Genomic DNA, 17,505 nt, shown 5'->3' with positions numbered 1-17,505 from the left:
ACCAAATTATACCACAATGTTTCTTTCATCTGAATAATTTATGTATTCAAAAGAAATGAAATATAAACAATTGGTACATATTTTCCAACAATACAACTATTTCAAAAAACACAAAGTCTGTCAGGAAATCAAACTGCTGAATTTGAGGTCAATGCTGCTATCCAGTAGCGATGCAATTTCATATAAACCTTCAAGATTACCACTAACTTCATTATTTCAGGTAACTATATTCAAAATGACATAATTGGCAATAGCCAGAAAGAAAATGCAACATCTTCACATTATCATTTGCAACATAAATCCTTACACCATTTATTTTAAAATAGTTTGGTTTGCAAAGCCTGCTACCTGAACTGTTCGTTTTGACAAATAGCCTTTCTGTTCCTCTGCAACTATGTGCAAGCAGAATTGACTCAGTGCCACATCTCTTTCTGAACATCATTGAATCTCTGCTTACTATGGCTAATGTTGCCAAGGCACTGTGTAATGGAAAAGGCACCTGCACAGTCCCATAAGTGGCTGAACATGTTATTTTAATAAATCATCAGACATTGTTGATATGTATTAAATCATTTAAAACAAATTGTCACATTGTTTTTATCCAAAATTACAAATTGATGCAAAAAACACAGATCTGTGTCTGAACTGTTCATTAAAAGAAACAGTATGAAATGAAATACTACCACTCGAATGCTAGCTTTTATTTCTCTCACATAATTGAAGCTCAAATAACAACAATGTGTGTTTTTAGAGCCTTCTTAAAATAGCAAATTGTCAACAGTTGCTTTGAAGGAGCCACATAAATTGGACAAGCCCCAAAGAAAACTTAGGGCAGGTGAACAATAGTTTGGTCAAGGAGATAATTTTTTAATAGATGCCGTAAAGGATCAATGGGAGGCAGAGAGATCAGCAGAAGGAACTCTAGAGCTTTGTGTCTTTGTTGCTGAAGAAACAGCCATCATTGGCAGAGGGATTACATTTGGTGAAAAAGGTCAGAATTGGAGGGATGCAGATGACATGGAGAGATATGGAGCTGATGGGAATTGCAGAGATAGACAGGGATGAGGCCATGGACGGATTAGACAAAAAGATGAAACTTTAGGAATCAAGGCAAGGTTTAACGGAGAGACAACATTGGGCAGCAGCACAGAACTGAAGTGTGAATGGGATTTGCTGCAAATTAGAAAGAACAGCAGTTCTGGATATGCTCATGTTTACGGAGGGTAGGATTTGAACAAGCAGTCTGGGGAGTGTTGGAATAACTTTGCCTAGAGGTAATAAAGATGTGGATAAAGGATTCATCAGTAGCTGAAATAGGGTTTCAGATTAAATAAGAGCCAAATGGGTGGTTTTAGAGATAGTATGGGGAAATTAATTCTGAGGCTTAACACAGGGTCAAATGTTACACCCATTTCAGTGAAAATCTGGTTAAATTTCAGACCCTGTTGAAAGTAAAGGAATGGAATTGGTGGCTGGTATTGTGACCAGCAACCACTAGACTCTTGAATCACACTGCACAACCCAAATCATAATCCTACCCTAGCACCAATCTACTTTATACTTATAGACTTTAGAGTTACAGTGCCTAAACAGGCACTTCGGCCCACAAGTGTGCGCAACCAGTGATCATCTCATACACTAGCACTATCCTACACACTAGGAACAATTTACAATTTTACCGAAGCCTAATTAACTTACAAGCCGACAAACGTGTACGTCATTGGAGTGTGGGAGGAAACCGGGGAACCTGGAGAAAAGCCATGCGGTCACAGGGAGAATGTACAAATATCGCACAGGCAGTAGCTGTAGTCAGGATCAAACCAGGGTCTCTGGCGCTGTAAGGTGACAACTGTGCCGTTGCACCACTGTGCCGCCCTAATGGACTATGGACTTTGTTTTTGGTTACACCACATACTTTGGTTTTACACTATAATAACCTGGTTACCTAGTATTACTGATTAACAATGTATTGCATTATTGTTATTGTATATTTATTTATTGTATTTTTGCATTAATGGGCCTGTAAAGAGACAGCAGGTAAGATTTACATGGTTCACTCCCAGTACATATAACAAGTAAACACACTTCACTATGTTGGTATACTGATAACCAAATAGAGGAAACCAAACATCCGTGGAAACAACTACAGCATTTTAAGGTTACATCACAGTCATAACGCCTGAAGTATCATGACTCCATACTTCCAAAGCCACAATTTACTCTGCTGCACCACCAGCCCTTTTCATCCACCCTCAAATATATCCCCAGAGCAAATAAAACAAAATAACTGGTAAATTAACTAGCTGCAGGAAGCAGATAGCGCTGAAGTCCAATTTGGCAGAAAACACAAAATCCAAATGTTGGGGAAAAATCAAAGAATGTGAGGAATCCATCATATCATACAGCAACACAAGGTTCTTTCACAAAGTACTTCATGAATAAAGCATTTATGCAAAACCGCTTCCAAAAAGTTGAATTAATTTCACTACATGACTCATGTAATCGTTATATTGTCTGACTTGTATATCCAAATTTGTTCTCTTAAATTTTGGTGCATTAGTTAATTTCATGAGGATAGATGGCTCAATGAATCACTATTTATCCAGTGACTAGCTCAAGCAGACTGAAGAAGGAAAATCCTTGTGTAATGGATGGGGGAAATTATCTGAAGCTTAGTTAGAGTTCTATGTGTTATTATGCTGAGATGGGATACATTAGTGGCAGTTTCTACTTCAGATTGCACTGCTGTGATCAGTTTTTGCAAGTGGTGCAACTTTATTGAAATACTTTCATGTTATACTTTTGCTATTTTCTACAGAGTTTAATTTCAATTCCCCCAAACTTGGCCATACTTCCAGCTTTTTATGTTTATCAACAAGGATTGCTGAAGAATATAGTTGGGCACATAACTTGAGGTTTCTGATGTTATTCATTTACTTCCTCACAACTAATTATTTGTTTGATTCAAAGTCTTCCTGTTTGAGTTGATAGGCAGTTATGATTTTTTTGTAATCTCTTGCATCCTTTAACTAATATTCAACAGATGTTCAGTTGGAAAAGTGCAGATTTCAAAACACAGATGTAATATACCATAAAGCATCCTTGTTGAAATTTCCTGAAGAGATTAAATGGATAAGAAGGCTCAAATTTATTGCTATTGCATTTGATATTTGAAAAATGCAAGCTCATGAAAATAACACATTGCCAACAGAAAGGATTATTTGCAGATCCAGACAAATTCACTGAACAAAAGGTTGTGCTTGGAAAATGGTAACAATCTAGCTGCATTTCAACAAGAAATTGTAATTTTCTCATCACCTCCAATGTTTGAAGTTGTTCACAGAGGCATAACTAAACAAGACACTGATGAAGAAGAAATTATTCAGCGGATGAACTAGAATCCTGTTCGAAGATTGATTTTTGAAATAATCATGAGGAGAAGAGATGGAGAGGCTGAGAATTTTAGCAAAATGTGGCAGGTCTTTGATGATCTGGGTAACTGAATAAGCAAAAAATAATGACAGAGGATTTCACAAGTGATGGAGAATTTTGGTAATGTATGGTGGTGATGAGTGTGGTAATAGGACAGGAAGATGGTGCAGAGCTAAGGAGAGGTGTAGCAATTGAAACACATGTAGGAACACTCCATAAATATAAAATGTGTCTAATATCCTATGTGTTGGTGCATCAGCTGCTAAATGTGGCGCATTATAACAAACTTGAAAATAATTATGACAAAAATAAATTTACTGTAAATATCTGCATGTTTGCCTAGCAGCCTCTTTTTAATCTTTAATAAAAATAAACGTTAACAGACATTTAAACAGAAGATAAAAACTTTTATTATTCCTTGAATCTGCCATTTCCGCACTGTTTTATTAATATAGTCTTTACCTGACTAGACTGAACTTAATTTGTTTGCCTGAAGATCATTTTCACTGCTGAAAAGCTATTTAAGTACATGGACAAAAACAATTTATTGCCTGTTATGATGCTTTCAAGATGAGCCGATTTGAGTAAGTAAAAATTATCGATGCTAATTTCCAAAATTGTATTTCCGTAATCGCTCACTCTAACCAACTGCTTTGAACTAAGTGCATTTTTTTGAAATCCAGCATAATAAACTGAAAAATAAAATTCTGCTGACATTTAGCAACTAATTAAATGATGGATCTTCAGAAATCGCCGCCCAAATGCTAACTAAATTGAATGAAATGATTCAAAACAACATTCTCGGTGACGACTAACAAAAATCAGATCATCCTCTGTCTCATCTTGTGATGTTTGAATGTACTAAAATGTATAAATTCTATTTATAAAATATATGAAATTCTACTTGTTAACAGATAAATATGCAGCAGATCTGTTAAATGGTTTGCAATTTCTGATCTACCTGTGAAATTCTGAGTAAACAGTGGTACACATCCTTCTCAAGTTAAAGATTGCACAGACTTACAATAGCAAATGAACAAGTACTCTGATGCTGCTATACATACTTTAGATGATAAACCATATCTCAAATCACCTGTAGGACTATACAATACATGCTGCTGTATCCAAGCTGGGAAATATTGAACATTGGACTTTATAAATGGGAAGAACGGAGCAAGCAATCCTCCAGGAGGTAACTGGAATATTGTATCCAATACAGGGCACCTTATTTTAAACTGGCCTCAGGTGGTATGCAGAGAGTATTTTTTTGGAATATGGTCTTCAGGGGAGCCTTGCTCCCCTTGAAGTACAGAAAGCTATGGGATGATTTCATACTGTGCTCAATGCTATCAACATTTGGGTAGAGCGCTCTGTTTCTTGCGGCAGAAGAACTGATCATCATCAATCAGTAGTATCCGAGTCTGAAATAGGGCCTAACCCGAAACGTAACCCATTTGTTTTCTCCAGCGATGCTGCCTGGCCCGCAGAATTACTCTGGCTTTTTGTGTCTATCTTTAGTGCTATCTGGTTGTTTGCCAAATGACATAGGAAAATTGGTGAGACTTTATTTTAATGCTGCTGATTTGAGTGACTTGAAATGTACCACCTGAAAGAATGTCAATTACAACTGCCAACTATTAAAAAGCTATTTCAAGGAACTTGAAACAGTCATGATGGGGTGAATGGCCTTCAACTCTGCTGTGTGAAGTGGTTAGTTGAGCTGTCTGAATCTCCAAATGCATGAACTCTACTGGCTACATATAAAAGAACTGAAGGTCACTCAGTTTAGTTGCTACTTGGTAAAATAAATCTATGAAATCAAAGATAATTGTTTAGTTCCGCATCAGAGAATGACAGCACAAAACTATTTATTTTCCCTCCTGTCATAATGTTGGTACTTTGAACTGTGACAGAGATTTAGAAAACAGTTAAGGGAAACATAGATACAAATATAACATGTAGGAAATTTCAATAAATGCATTAAATTGGTAATCATTTGTAATGTACTTTAATGTGTTGCAGTAATAGTGTCTATCAGATGAAAACCTTCATTTAAACATTTTCAGATCTAGCAAAGTCATTGGTATGACATGAGAGATTGCGGCTTACTATTTTACTAAATTTATAGAAAATCACAAGAAAAAAAGAAAGACACACATCAAGGTACACTATTACTATTTTCAAACTATTGCTTTGCTCCCCATAAAAACTCTCTCTGAAAGGATGAATATTGTATGTTGCTTTAACGTGTCCTTTCTACTTCCGAGTTAAGTAATGACTAATCCCAGTAACAACATTGAATGCAATATGAGACACATGGTCTTATTTTTAAATTTAATGGACAGGATTAGGCACAAGGCAAAATTAAGTTTGGTATCTTACTGTGAAAGAACCAGATGTATCACCTTTTGATATTTCTTTCTTTGAGTGAGAAGATTTATAGTTCAAAACCCTAATCAATATATTTTCGTACTTAAATTTATGGACACAATCCAGTGCACATCAAGAGAGTTCTGCTCATTTTAAGATGCCACCTTTCGGATAAGATAATAAACTAAGGTCTGATTCGTCTCCTTAGGTGAATAGAGAGGTATCATGCATCCCTTTCCAAAGGAATAAACAGTAATTTTGGTGATTTGGTATTTGTTATAGATATTAAGTGATTTTAGTATTTGGCATTTGTTTCTAAAGCAACAATACAAAACAAATAATCTGGTTGATTAATGCAACCTTGTACACAAATTGGCTGCTGTTTCCCAACTTTATTTCCATTAACATTTTAAATTCTCATCAGCTATGATTTGTTTTGTGATGTCCTGAAGTCACTGGAAACACATTATTGTGGCAGGTTCTTTCTGTACTCTTACCCGCAAGTAACAGACATTGTCAAACAATGTTATCATCTATTGACAAAACATTTTTCAACCTTATTGAAACCTTAAGTTGGTTAGACCACGAGCTGTGGGCAACCCTTGCAGCAATCTGGCATGGTGAGGAACTTCAGATAATGCGTTGCCAGTCAGAATTAACAGGTCATACTAATAACAGGGCATCACATTGTTTATTTTTGTTTGTTTTACCATCGTGGAGTAATGACTTGATTAATGATCAGCACTAATCGCCATACCGTTGCCCAATATCTTCCCTCCTCAAGTTAATGTCCATGAGTCGATCTGACTGAAAGTCCATCAGATCTGCCTCATTGAGTTGATACATGACTGATCGCGATCTGTTGGACTGGAAGCCTCCGCAATCTCCTGCTGAGACACCAGAGCCCATGGAGCGCAGTGGACGTCGTGTGGAGTACATCCGCCGCACATTGACTGGTGCTCTTTTCCGTCGCAGCTTCCTTAGAGCCTTGGACGCCCAGATGATGAGTCCCAGGAGCACCAAGAAAGCATTGGTGCCTGATAAAATCAAAATGAAATGCTGCATATCCAAAGGGCCTGTCTTTGGTGGCAAGGTAAGGACGCCCAGGCAATGGTCACGGGATGCCACTTGACACACGTGCTCAGCGATGACACTTTCCAGGCACACGATGTAAGGAGTCTCCTCCCGTAGCTCCCTCAGAGTGACCCACTCCGACTTATCCTTGACATATATGAAGCGATGAAACGTCACCGACTGGCCGAACCTGTCAAAGAGCACCCGGAAATGCACAGTATTCCTGAAGCCTGGATGTGCCACCTTCCATCTGATGGTGGCAGTGGTTGAGGTCACCTCTTCCACTGTTAGGTTGGTAATGTAGAGCTTATTGAATTCACAAGGGTCTGTTATCAGCGGTTTTTGCACCAATTTATCCTTGGACTTTAGGAGATAATATCGCTCAGATTTCGATGAAATTGGAAAAGTGGTGGAAGGTGTTAAAACATCCAAGGTCTCCCGGGCTGTGATCAGAGACTCTAAGGCTTCCCATTGACTTGGGCTGACTGTAACTGACTTAGTCGATGAAGATTGGAGAACAAGATGCTTACTTCTGGGCGATAGGCTGGTGACTGGAACAGGTGAAGAGGATGGTTTCTGTTGCTGGTCTAAATGTCCATCAGTGTACATGTTCTCTACTTCCAGGATGCGCTCTTGGTCTGATTGAACATCAACTACAGAGCCTTTGGAAAAGTTTAACAACGACTGAGCTTTATGAGAATAACACATCTCAGAGTCCGTCAAGTAATCCAGATACTTCCCGTTCAAACCAATGGGGTTATTACACAGGACAAATACAGTTAGCAGCCTTCCCTGGGCGTGTGCCAAGCTCATCCATCGCTTGAAGCCTTTCAGCCTGCAGTTGCACGTCCAATTATTGTTGCTCAGATCAAGGCTGTACAGGGAGTTGGTAAACGCAAAGGTGTCTCCAGATAAGTAGGTCAAACGATTGTTTTTCAACTTCAACACCTTGAGAGCCGTCAGCTGTTTAAATGCATGTGGGTGGACACTGGTGATCTGGTTCTGACTGAGATCTAATTGTTCCAACTTTACCAAAGGATCCAGTAGTTTATATGGGATTTCTCTCAGTAAGTTATCATCAATAAGCAACTCCTTCAACCCGTAAAGGCCTCCAAAAGCTTCGGAACCAATGTAAGAAATCTTGTTCTTACTGAGAGACAGTCTGGAGAGTTTCTGCAGCATTTGGAAAACTCGGTTTCCAATATATTTGAGATTATTTTCATCGAGGATCAAAGTTGTCAATGACCCGAGGTGTGCAAACACAGCACTGTTGTGTATGGATGTCTGGTTATTCTTGGCAAGGTTTAAAAATATGAGCTTCCTTAAATTTATAAAGGTGCTCCCACTGATAGCATGGATCTTGTTTGATTCTAACTGCAAGTAAAGGAGATTACCCAAGTGTTTGAAAATTGCATCTTGCAGGATCTCCAAAGAGTTTCCATCAAGTCTTAACTTAACCAAGTTATCTAGGTGTGAAAAGACATTTTGATTCAGCTTCTTCAAACTATTGTTATTCATATTTAAGAGCCTCAGTCTCCGGAGATAATTGAAAGCATTAGCAGGAATGTTTGAGATGATGTTATTACCCAAGTACAGCTCCTCCAGTCTCGAAAGTTTCTCAAATGTTTTTGGATGAATGTGTTCAATCTTATTGAATTGTAAGTCCAATCGAAGTAACCTGGTAAATCTAGTGAAATCGAAGTCTGAGATATTGCTGATAAAATTGCCCCCTAGGCTGTAAGTCAAGATGTCCATGGCATTTTGGCGGGCTTCTGGCACAGTCCGGAGACCTCGGTTTGCACAGAGGAGATGCTGATGCTGACAGTCACATTGCTCAGGACAGAAAGAGTTAGCAGAACAGGTCAAACAAAGAAACATCAGCCAGACCATCCGTAAACTTTCCATTCCCAGTGGTCAGTGCCTTGGTTTTGATTATCCTTTGCATTCCCTCTTCCATGCAGGAGTTTCGCCTGATTTGAACCTTTCCACAAAGAAGCCGAGCAATGGTGATACAAATATTCAGCTCCTCGCATTTATGCTTGGCTAAGTACGCGCACAGGATGAAGGCTCCCAGTTAACTTCTTTTGCAGACTTCATTTGGAAACACAATTACATTCCCCTGGTTGTGAAGAGCAGTCTAAGAGGCCAACGTCAGCAGAGATTGCTACTCCACCCCCACCCCACAACTGCACCAAAACTGCCCCTAATAGTTGCGTCTCACAGTTGTGAAAGCACCAAGACACAAACAAGGAACTTTGGACGAGCACAGATTTATAAAATGCACAAATATTTGCCAAGAAAACAGCCGGAAATTTGTACTTCCCTGCATTTCCCTCAAGAGACTTCAGCCAAAACGCAGATGTGTTTATGCAAAGGTCGAGCAGGGAGTGGGAGTAGTATAATATCGAGATACACTGTCCAGGACACTTTCACTGCCAGTGGCTTCAAGGAATCTGCAAACACACAGCAGCGTGCTTCAGTTAGAATGAAACACGTGATTCTCATTAAAATATGTTTTCTTCAAAAACTTACCCAACCGTTTGAAAGGAGTGAAGACCTTTATTTCCTCTGATCCATTGTTCCGATTTTGGATGGAACCCAGACAGTAAGTTTAATTCAAACATTTGCACACTCCTTTCTTGATATTTTTACAAGTACTACAATGCTCCAATCAAAGTTAATACTGTTCTAGTTACAGGTATAGAACCATAATAAGTAAGAATTTATAATCACTTGTACATTACAATCTCCAGTGAGATAGTTTGCAAATAAATGATGACACTTTCAATTTTAATGTTAAACTGAATATGCAAACCACTAATGGAAATAAAATGAAAGCCATTAAAAAGGGTTAAACGTCAATGCAATAAATTAGTAAAATAAGGTTAAGGAAAGTTCTCCAACTAATAATAAACAGAAGTATCCTTAAGTGTAGATTAGCTAGATTTACCTGCTTTTCATAAATCCACTGCATACTCCAGCCAAAATGACTCCCCCCATCCCCATGTATTCACATTTGCACTGCTTTCATAGTTTACTATTACTATAAACATTCTCCAAGAAAGTTATTGCATTGCATTTACTAGTGCCTTGGTGCATGTTTATGAAGAAGTCTATCTGTAAGCTTTTGCTGGCAAATGCATCCCTCCGGATGTTCGGATTCAATGTTAATGAACTGGCAAGTAGCAGTTAATTACATCCCTGTCATGAATGGTTTGATAGATCTAACAACTGACTTCATTTAGTCTGGGATAGGTAGGACGGTCCAAATAGAATTTACGGAAATATTAAACAAAGCATACATATGGATGGTAGTTCCTAATCCAGCCAGACCATCCGTAAAGGCACTTTCAGACATATGGATATTTGTGTCGCTATTTTACAGATTATGGATTACATGATAACATGCTGGATATAATTGTCTTATATTATGCAGAATCAAATGCTTAAAGTTATTAGGTACTCATTAGCTCAGACTTGAACATTATCTGAATTTTTTGGTAATTATAAATTAGTAATTTAACTGGAATAACAATATGAATCCTGTGATATCATTGTGCTATACTGTCAATCAAGGACATTCAATGAAGGGCCTTTGTAATGAGTTACTTGGTGAATATGAACACTTGCCAAAATATCAATATTGAATAGACATTTTGCATTACTGCATAGTGCTGAGCATTTAAGATCATGCCTGCTCACTAAGAGTTAACAGCTGCAAACACAGATTGACTATTGGGGTGGAGCTACAAAAAGCAAGAACTGAGAATGCATTTGCTTCTTGCAAGAAGGTTTAAAGGGACAGTCCATTGAGCTAGTCAAGGATATATTGATTTGAGTCTTGAATATGTTTCTCAACCAGTTAACTTGATATATACACCATGCTTGTTGTAGTTAGTGATTGCATTTCATACGCAGGGGACAAGAATATACATTTAACCAGATGGTGTATTACGCACACATTAAAACAAGTGCACATGCACGTGCCCATCCATAAGCACAGACATGCTGCCGTCCAACCTCATTTGAACTCCTTAGCATCACCGGAGTTTTTAAAGTACTTCTTCACTTTTAAAATACAGGAAACAACAATAACTTGTAAGAATATATTTAAGGCAGCAAAAATGCCCGAAAGTAATTGGCAAGACTGACACCAGATAACATTTGAGACACCAAGCTACATAAAGAGAGAGGAGGACAAGGAACAACAATCTGATGAAAGAGGTTACATTTGAGAAGTATCTTAAAAGGGAGAAAAAGTGAAATATGCTTGAGGAAAATGCAGGCTATTGGAAAAGTTGTAGCCAAGGCTAGCAATGGGGGAGTGATTAAAATTATGATACTCAAAAAGCCCAATTTGTGAGAGTGGAGATATCTTGGAGAGCTCTACGGGGTTAAGAGATGGAGAGTTGCAGAATTTGAAGCAAGAATGATATTTGAAGCAGAATTCGAAGCAAGAATAGGCAATGCGCAAAGTTTCATCTTTGCACAGTCTAGATCTACAACTGCAAAGCAAACAAAATAGTAATTATATTCTCGTTAATTTTCCCTCATAGTTTAATGTATTACAGCATCCAGAAGCTCACAGTTGGATATAAAAGTTCATCAAAGGCATAAAAACAGCAACCAATACGAAGGGCCACAGACTAAAACAAAGGAGCAACAGCTCACTTAAAAATGAGCGCAGTTTTAAATGATAAACTAAACTCAAGAATGTCATTTAAATAGAAACAGATTACAATTAATGATCTGAGAGGAAGAAGTAAGCTACAGACTGGGGAAAATACATCTAATGTGATTGTATGAACTTAGGTCAAGAGTATGAAACATCTTTCATCAGGAGTGAGATGCTGACATTTGAATGAAAAAACTTGGGAGATTAAATAAAAATGACTAAATAAAACTGAACTAAAACTGAGAAAGTGTTTTTTTTTAATCCTGGGGCAATGAATTGAGGTTCAGTTGCACCAAGGTTAAAGAATCATCAGACTGAACGATTCACGGTTGCGAAATATGAAAGAGTATGATGGTTTACAAACTAGTAATACCATTCCTGGGACAGTATCCTCCAGCATTGCAGCTATCTGTTAGACAGCATAGTCTGATACTGTGGCGATAAAGAGATTACATTTGAAAATGAGTAAGTAACAACAGCAGTGAGTTAAATGAAAACAGGTGAGGGAAAAAGGGATATTGAAGTCAGCACAGAGCAAACATGAAACTATGTGGGGTTCTTTGTCCAGCAAAGAAAGCTATTGTTTTTGAGCTGAGACTCTTAAGGAAACAGGTATCAAATCAAAACTTACCGTTAGAATGCTTGTACAGACAAGCTCACCCCTCTCAGAGGGAGTAGTAGAATTACCAGCAAAACATAGCGAGAGAGGTTTGCCTCTCTGAGGGTGGAGTCTCAATACCAGCAGTCCAGAGCCAGGGACATTAACCCTTCTTGAACCATAATTGGCAACAGTTGGTTGAGGAAAGGCTTTTCTGGCTCTTGTATATAAAAAACACAGTCACCAGTCTGTCACAATTCCTATCTGAACAAAAGATCCAACAAGTAACACAAACACAAACACTAATTACTCTAAAAGGAGGTGCTTCAAGCCACAGCTTGACCATAAACGAATAAAAGATGATGCATGTTCCTAAAAACTGTTAGAAGTCAACCCTTGAAGAGAATTGCCTGAAATAGTTGACTGCATTAACAGGAAGATCTTCTAATCCTCCTCTCTCTCCTCATTACCTTTGTACTTATCCTGGAGAGGGAGCGGTATTTTATAGTTAATAGTAACTATGATCCTCAGCCAATTCTCAGATATTTGGCCCAGGGCACCCCACAGAATCAGCTCACAGGATGACTAGCCTCCCAGAGAGACAAAGTAAAATCCTACTTGAAAATGTTTCCCATATGTGTTAATTGAATCCATAAGATCAGCCAAACAAGATTTCTGAATGGTTTTTAGCTCCTATTTAAATAATATAGCTTGAATGTTATACCTGAATTTGTCTTATAACAACCTCTGAAAGTTAAATGTGCAGTGAGACATAGTGCATAGGAATGGCATGGTATAAAATAGTCATTTTAATCAATGGAGAGTACTAGGCATTAAGATGTAGTTAGTTAATTTTAAAAACAAATTGTTATTAAACTACTCTTAAGTGCTTTAAGTATTTTATGTTTTTTTACATTTTGTTTCAGATTTTTTTTTGAATGTTTGTCAATGTCCGGTATCAAAGTGTTTCTGAGCTGCTTCGATGGTAGAATTTATGTTGCTAAAGTGTTGTCATGCAGGACTTTGTCATAAGGTATGGACTGACAACAGAATGTAACCTTCCATATGAGTTAGTGCATAAAGAATGTCTGAACTTTCTTTGAAAGTCAGTGGTGAGCAAAGGAATTCAGCCAATGTTTTACGCCATGTATTTAAATATTTATCAATCGTAAGCAACTGGAAAGCAAGGATTGAAATGTCTTTTATTTTTGGATTGTTTTCAGGAATGGTCAGGCCAGGGAGAAAAACAAAACAATGTTTTCTGGAGTATTTTCCAGTGATGAATGTTTCCTCTTCCACGTGGGATAAATTCAGAAAATGCTGGTAATGTTTAACAGCTCACTGGGTTGGGCAGCATGAGCTGGGAGGGGTGGGGGTTGGGGACATGGTCTCTTGTGGTCAAGGGGAGGGGGTGCTCATTGGCCTGAGGCATCAGTCCTGTTTCTTGGCTGAGTGGTTCCAGCAGTCTCTGTTCTTGTTTTAATTTCCAGCATTTGCAATTATTTTTTTGTTTTGCTTTTCAATCCCTGGCTGGTTCCAATATATTTCCTGTTTTCTCTCTCCAAAATTACTGCCTGATTTGTGTGTTGTCAGCATTCTTATCCATTTCAGGCTGCGGTATGTTGTATCTTACACTTTGAGCAGGTCTTTTCCCGCCGCTGCCCATCTCCTTGCAGCTCTGTCAGACACCAGTCTGGGTCATTGGTCTTCCCTTGTCTCCACCTTACCACATACATTGCCTGAGTTCTCTTTGTCTTCTCAACAAAGTAAAGAATGTCCATCTTTAAAATGTATCCACAGTTCTCAAAATCATTGACATGTTACTTCTGTTTTTGTTTCTTACAGATGCTGCCTCAACTATTCCCATTTCCACTGTGTGCAGTTCCCTGCGCTTGTCCTTTATTTGGAATTTAGTTCCTCTGGAATTCCAGAAAGACAACAGCACTCCACCCAAATGCCAATTACATCTTGCTCCACATCGTTATCATCCCACTTCTTCTCCGCTGCCTCAGATATGTCATATTTTTTGTCCAACATCCAGGATTAGATGAGCAGTTTTCATACAATGAAGTATTATGAAATTTGTGGGCGTTTCCCTTGTCTGCCGCCAACAGATCAATTCCAAGCCTAACAGTTCCATTCCTTTCTCTATAGCCACTGTCTGGTGCTGTGATTTAAAGTTATTTGACCCAAAGTTATTTGACTTTCTAATCCCACATCCTCACTGTACGAAGTTTAACTCAAGTACTGTTGAAATCTTCATCCATATCTTTAATTCAAAGTTTTAATTTTTGAATGGGTTCTGGCTCGCCTGGCAACCTCCATTAAGTTGTATTCATCCAAGATCTCCTGGTTGTATTCAACTGATACCATCCACTTTGTCAATGTTGCTAAGTCATATTTGAGTTACAGGCAGTTGCTGAGTTAGTTAAATACTCATTAGCAATGCTGCTGAGTTAGTTAAATACTAGTCTTTTTAAAATCATTCTGGAGACTTTTCCATTTCCTATCCTTGTAATCTGTAACCAAATTCACTGATTTTCACTGCACCATTGATAATGGTAGTTTTAAGATGTCTTCACTAAACCTTTCCAACTCTCTTTTCTCCTTTTAAATGTTTCTTCAAACTTTATAGGCAGTTTGCTTCAATGCAAGTTAGCATTAGCTGGGGTATAAAGGAGATTTTTAATAATTAAAGTCAGAGTCATAGAGCTATGCAGCGTGGAGCCTGATTCACGGTAAGGTGGAGACCTGAGGAACCAAGATTCCCCATTATGCAGGTCCCACCAGCCAACATTTGGCCATGTCCCTCGAAACCTTTCCTATCTGTGTACCTGTCCCAATGTATTTTACATTCCCCTATCTATTCCCCCCATGACCTTATACACCTCTATATCACCCCATGACCTTATGCACCTCTGCACTCCAAGGAATAGTGTCCTCCCCTGCCTATCCTCTCCCATAAGCTCAGGAAACATCCTTGTAAATCTTTTCTGCATTCTTAGAGCTTAACAATAGCAGGATGACCAAAACTGAATATTCCAAATGTGGCTTCACCAACACCTTGTACAGTTCTAACATAACATCCCAACTTCTATACTCAATATCCTGATTAATGAAGGCCAAAGCACTGCAAGCCTACTTGACCACAAGATCTACTGACTGACCATTGGTGATGCATCCTAGTTTGCAAGTGATGTGTGGTCAGATGCAAGCCTGGATGATCTCATATGGAGGACAGGCTGTTGTAGACAACGACAAACTGCTTTAGGGGCTCCAACTCGGATTTTCATGAGGTTTACCCCAGGAGCCTTTTCCATGACTGGATATGGCCACAAGGCAGTGGAGGTTTTAAATCAGAGTTTTCCCTCTCCTAGATGGACTGCCTTCCCAGGCTGACAAGCCCCATCTGCCTATCTAGGGACTTATAATAGATGTTTTCTGGTCCTTTGACACTTTTATGCTTTGTTGGGATAGCAGCCAGCATTACTAAGGACCATTCATATTCTGGCCATTCTCTCTTCTCCCCTCTCTCATGGGACAGAAGATACAGAAGCTTGAAAGCACGTACCACCAGATTCAGTTAAAGCTTCTTCCCTGCAGTTATCAGACTCTTGAATGGACGCCTCATATATCCTTCCCCGTAAACAGATTCACCCATTCGACTTCTGCAAGTTTCTGTTAATGACTCCAAAATTGGCCTTGCCCTCAATATCGGACATTAACTATGGGCCAGTCCAATCCTTCTTCCCAACTACTTTAAAACTAAAAGAATTAAGGTCACTGGTCTCAAACTGTACACCCACTGACACTTCAGTCACCTGCTCTACTTTTCCCTATTACAGGTAGAGTAACATTGGTTAAAGACACTGCCCTGGACACATTTAACAAATTCCTCCCTGTTCAAGCACTGTACACTATGGGTGATCCAGTCAATATAAGGCAAGCTGAAATCTCCCTCTATTATTATTTTCATAGCTATCTGCAATCTCCCGAACATCCTCTAATTCATGCTGTCTAGCGGGAGGACTATAAAACAGTCCTATCAATGTAAAAAAGACAAAGTGCTGGAGTAACTTAGTAGGTCCAGCAGCATCTCTGGAAATATAAAAGTTAATATAAACATCTACCACAGTTTCTACCTATCAGTGCAATCATTCCCTTCCTATTTTTAATTTCTACCCATTTAGCCTCACTGGACAATCCCATGAGAATATCCTCTCGAAACCCTGTAATTATGTCCTCCCTGATCAAAAAGGCAACCTTGTCTTACCTGCATGCTTGTAGCATATTTATCCAATAATACTGAGCTGCCAGTCGTCAGTAGCCAATAATACTGAGCTGCCAGACAGAAACATAGCCAAGTTTCTGTTATGGCTATAATATCCCAGTCTCCCGAGCCAATCGAAGGTGTGAGTTCAACCGCCTTGCCTGGTAAGCCTCCAGCATTAAAATGTAATGTGTTTTAAATACCATCACTTTCCTCTCTCTTTATTGTGCACCTGCCGACCTCGCTGCCAATGGTGCTCTCTTTGATTACAGTATTTGCCCACAACCTCTTGTCCGTCCCCCTTTTGCTCTGGGACACCTTTGTCCCAGAAGAGATCCCACTGATCCAACAATTTTAATCTCTCCCCACTGCACCAACACGTCAACCGCACATTCACCTGGTCTATCCTTTCATTCCTGTCCTCACCAGCACATGGCACTGGGAGCAACCCAGAGATTACCATCCCAACGTTGTGCTTTTAAATCTCTTTCCTAATTCCCTATATTTACTCCACAGGACCTCGTCCCTTTTCCAACCTATGTGATTTGTATTGATGTGCACAATGATCTATGGCTGCCCACTATCTCCTTGAAAATGTTCTCGAGCTGCCCCGAGACATCCCACAGCAGGGAGACAACACACCATCCTGGAGTCCTATTTACATCCATATAACCTCCTGTCTGTCTCCCTAACTATAGCATCACCCATCACTATCGTCCATATCTCACATCAACCTACCCTGCTGTTCTTGTGCCAGACCTGGTGCCACAGATCTGATTGCTGCTACTTTTGCCTGCAGAGTCATCCCCCTACAACAGTATTGAAAAGGGTTTAAGTGTTTTCACTGGACAGGCGCAGGAGATTCTTGCGCTCTCTGTCTAATCCCTATACCCTTCCTGGTGGTCACCCATGTACTTTTTGTCTGCACCTTGAGTGTGGCCACCTCATAACAAATCCTATCTATGACACTTTCATTCTCCTGTGGTCATCCAGCCACAGCTCCAGTTTAGGGATGGATGGATGGATAATGTTTGTTACCGTCACATAGGGTTTACTTTACTTTAGAATTTTGAGATACAGCGCAGA

General features: G+C 39.1%; 1 protein-coding gene and 1 long non-coding RNA gene across 3 annotated transcripts; one reads left to right on the top strand and one right to left on the bottom strand.

Moving 5' to 3' along the window:
* Positions 1-2,541: 2,541 nt before the first annotated feature.
* Positions 2,542-9,467, bottom strand: tril (TLR4 interactor with leucine rich repeats). The gene is made up of 2 exons (XM_033047403.1): positions 9,409-9,467; positions 2,542-9,329 (listed from the first exon to the last, which is right to left on the bottom strand). The coding sequence occupies exon 2, from the start codon at positions 8,779-8,781 to the stop codon at positions 6,547-6,549; it is 2,235 nt and encodes a 744-aa protein (XP_032903294.1). The 5' UTR covers positions 8,782-9,329; positions 9,409-9,467; the 3' UTR covers positions 2,542-6,546.
* LOC116989860 lies at positions 9,324-14,646 on the top strand. 2 transcript variants are annotated; one of them, XR_004416346.1, is made up of 4 exons: positions 9,415-9,481; positions 13,076-13,182; positions 13,373-13,472; positions 13,995-14,646. It is a non-coding gene; the product is annotated as an uncharacterized LOC116989860 (long non-coding RNA). The 2 variants fall into 2 exon arrangements; XR_004416345.1 differs by lacking the exon at positions 13,076-13,182 and having other exon boundaries at positions 9,324-9,481.
* The last annotated feature ends 2,859 nt before the right edge of the window (positions 14,647-17,505 follow it).

Source organism: Amblyraja radiata, chromosome 2, assembly GCF_010909765.2.
Source record: "Amblyraja radiata isolate CabotCenter1 chromosome 2, sAmbRad1.1.pri, whole genome shotgun sequence".
NCBI classification, from domain to species: Eukaryota; Metazoa; Chordata; class Chondrichthyes; order Rajiformes; family Rajidae; genus Amblyraja; species Amblyraja radiata.
The sequence above is the reverse complement of the archived record's forward strand: the minus strand, read 5'-3'. Positions and strand labels throughout refer to the sequence as shown.

Bases quoted from the DNA above. Each gene is read 5' to 3' on its own strand.
- tril (XM_033047403.1), bottom strand. From the start codon at position 8,781: ATGGAAAGTTTACGGATGGTCTGGCTGATGTTTCTTTGTTTGACCTGT.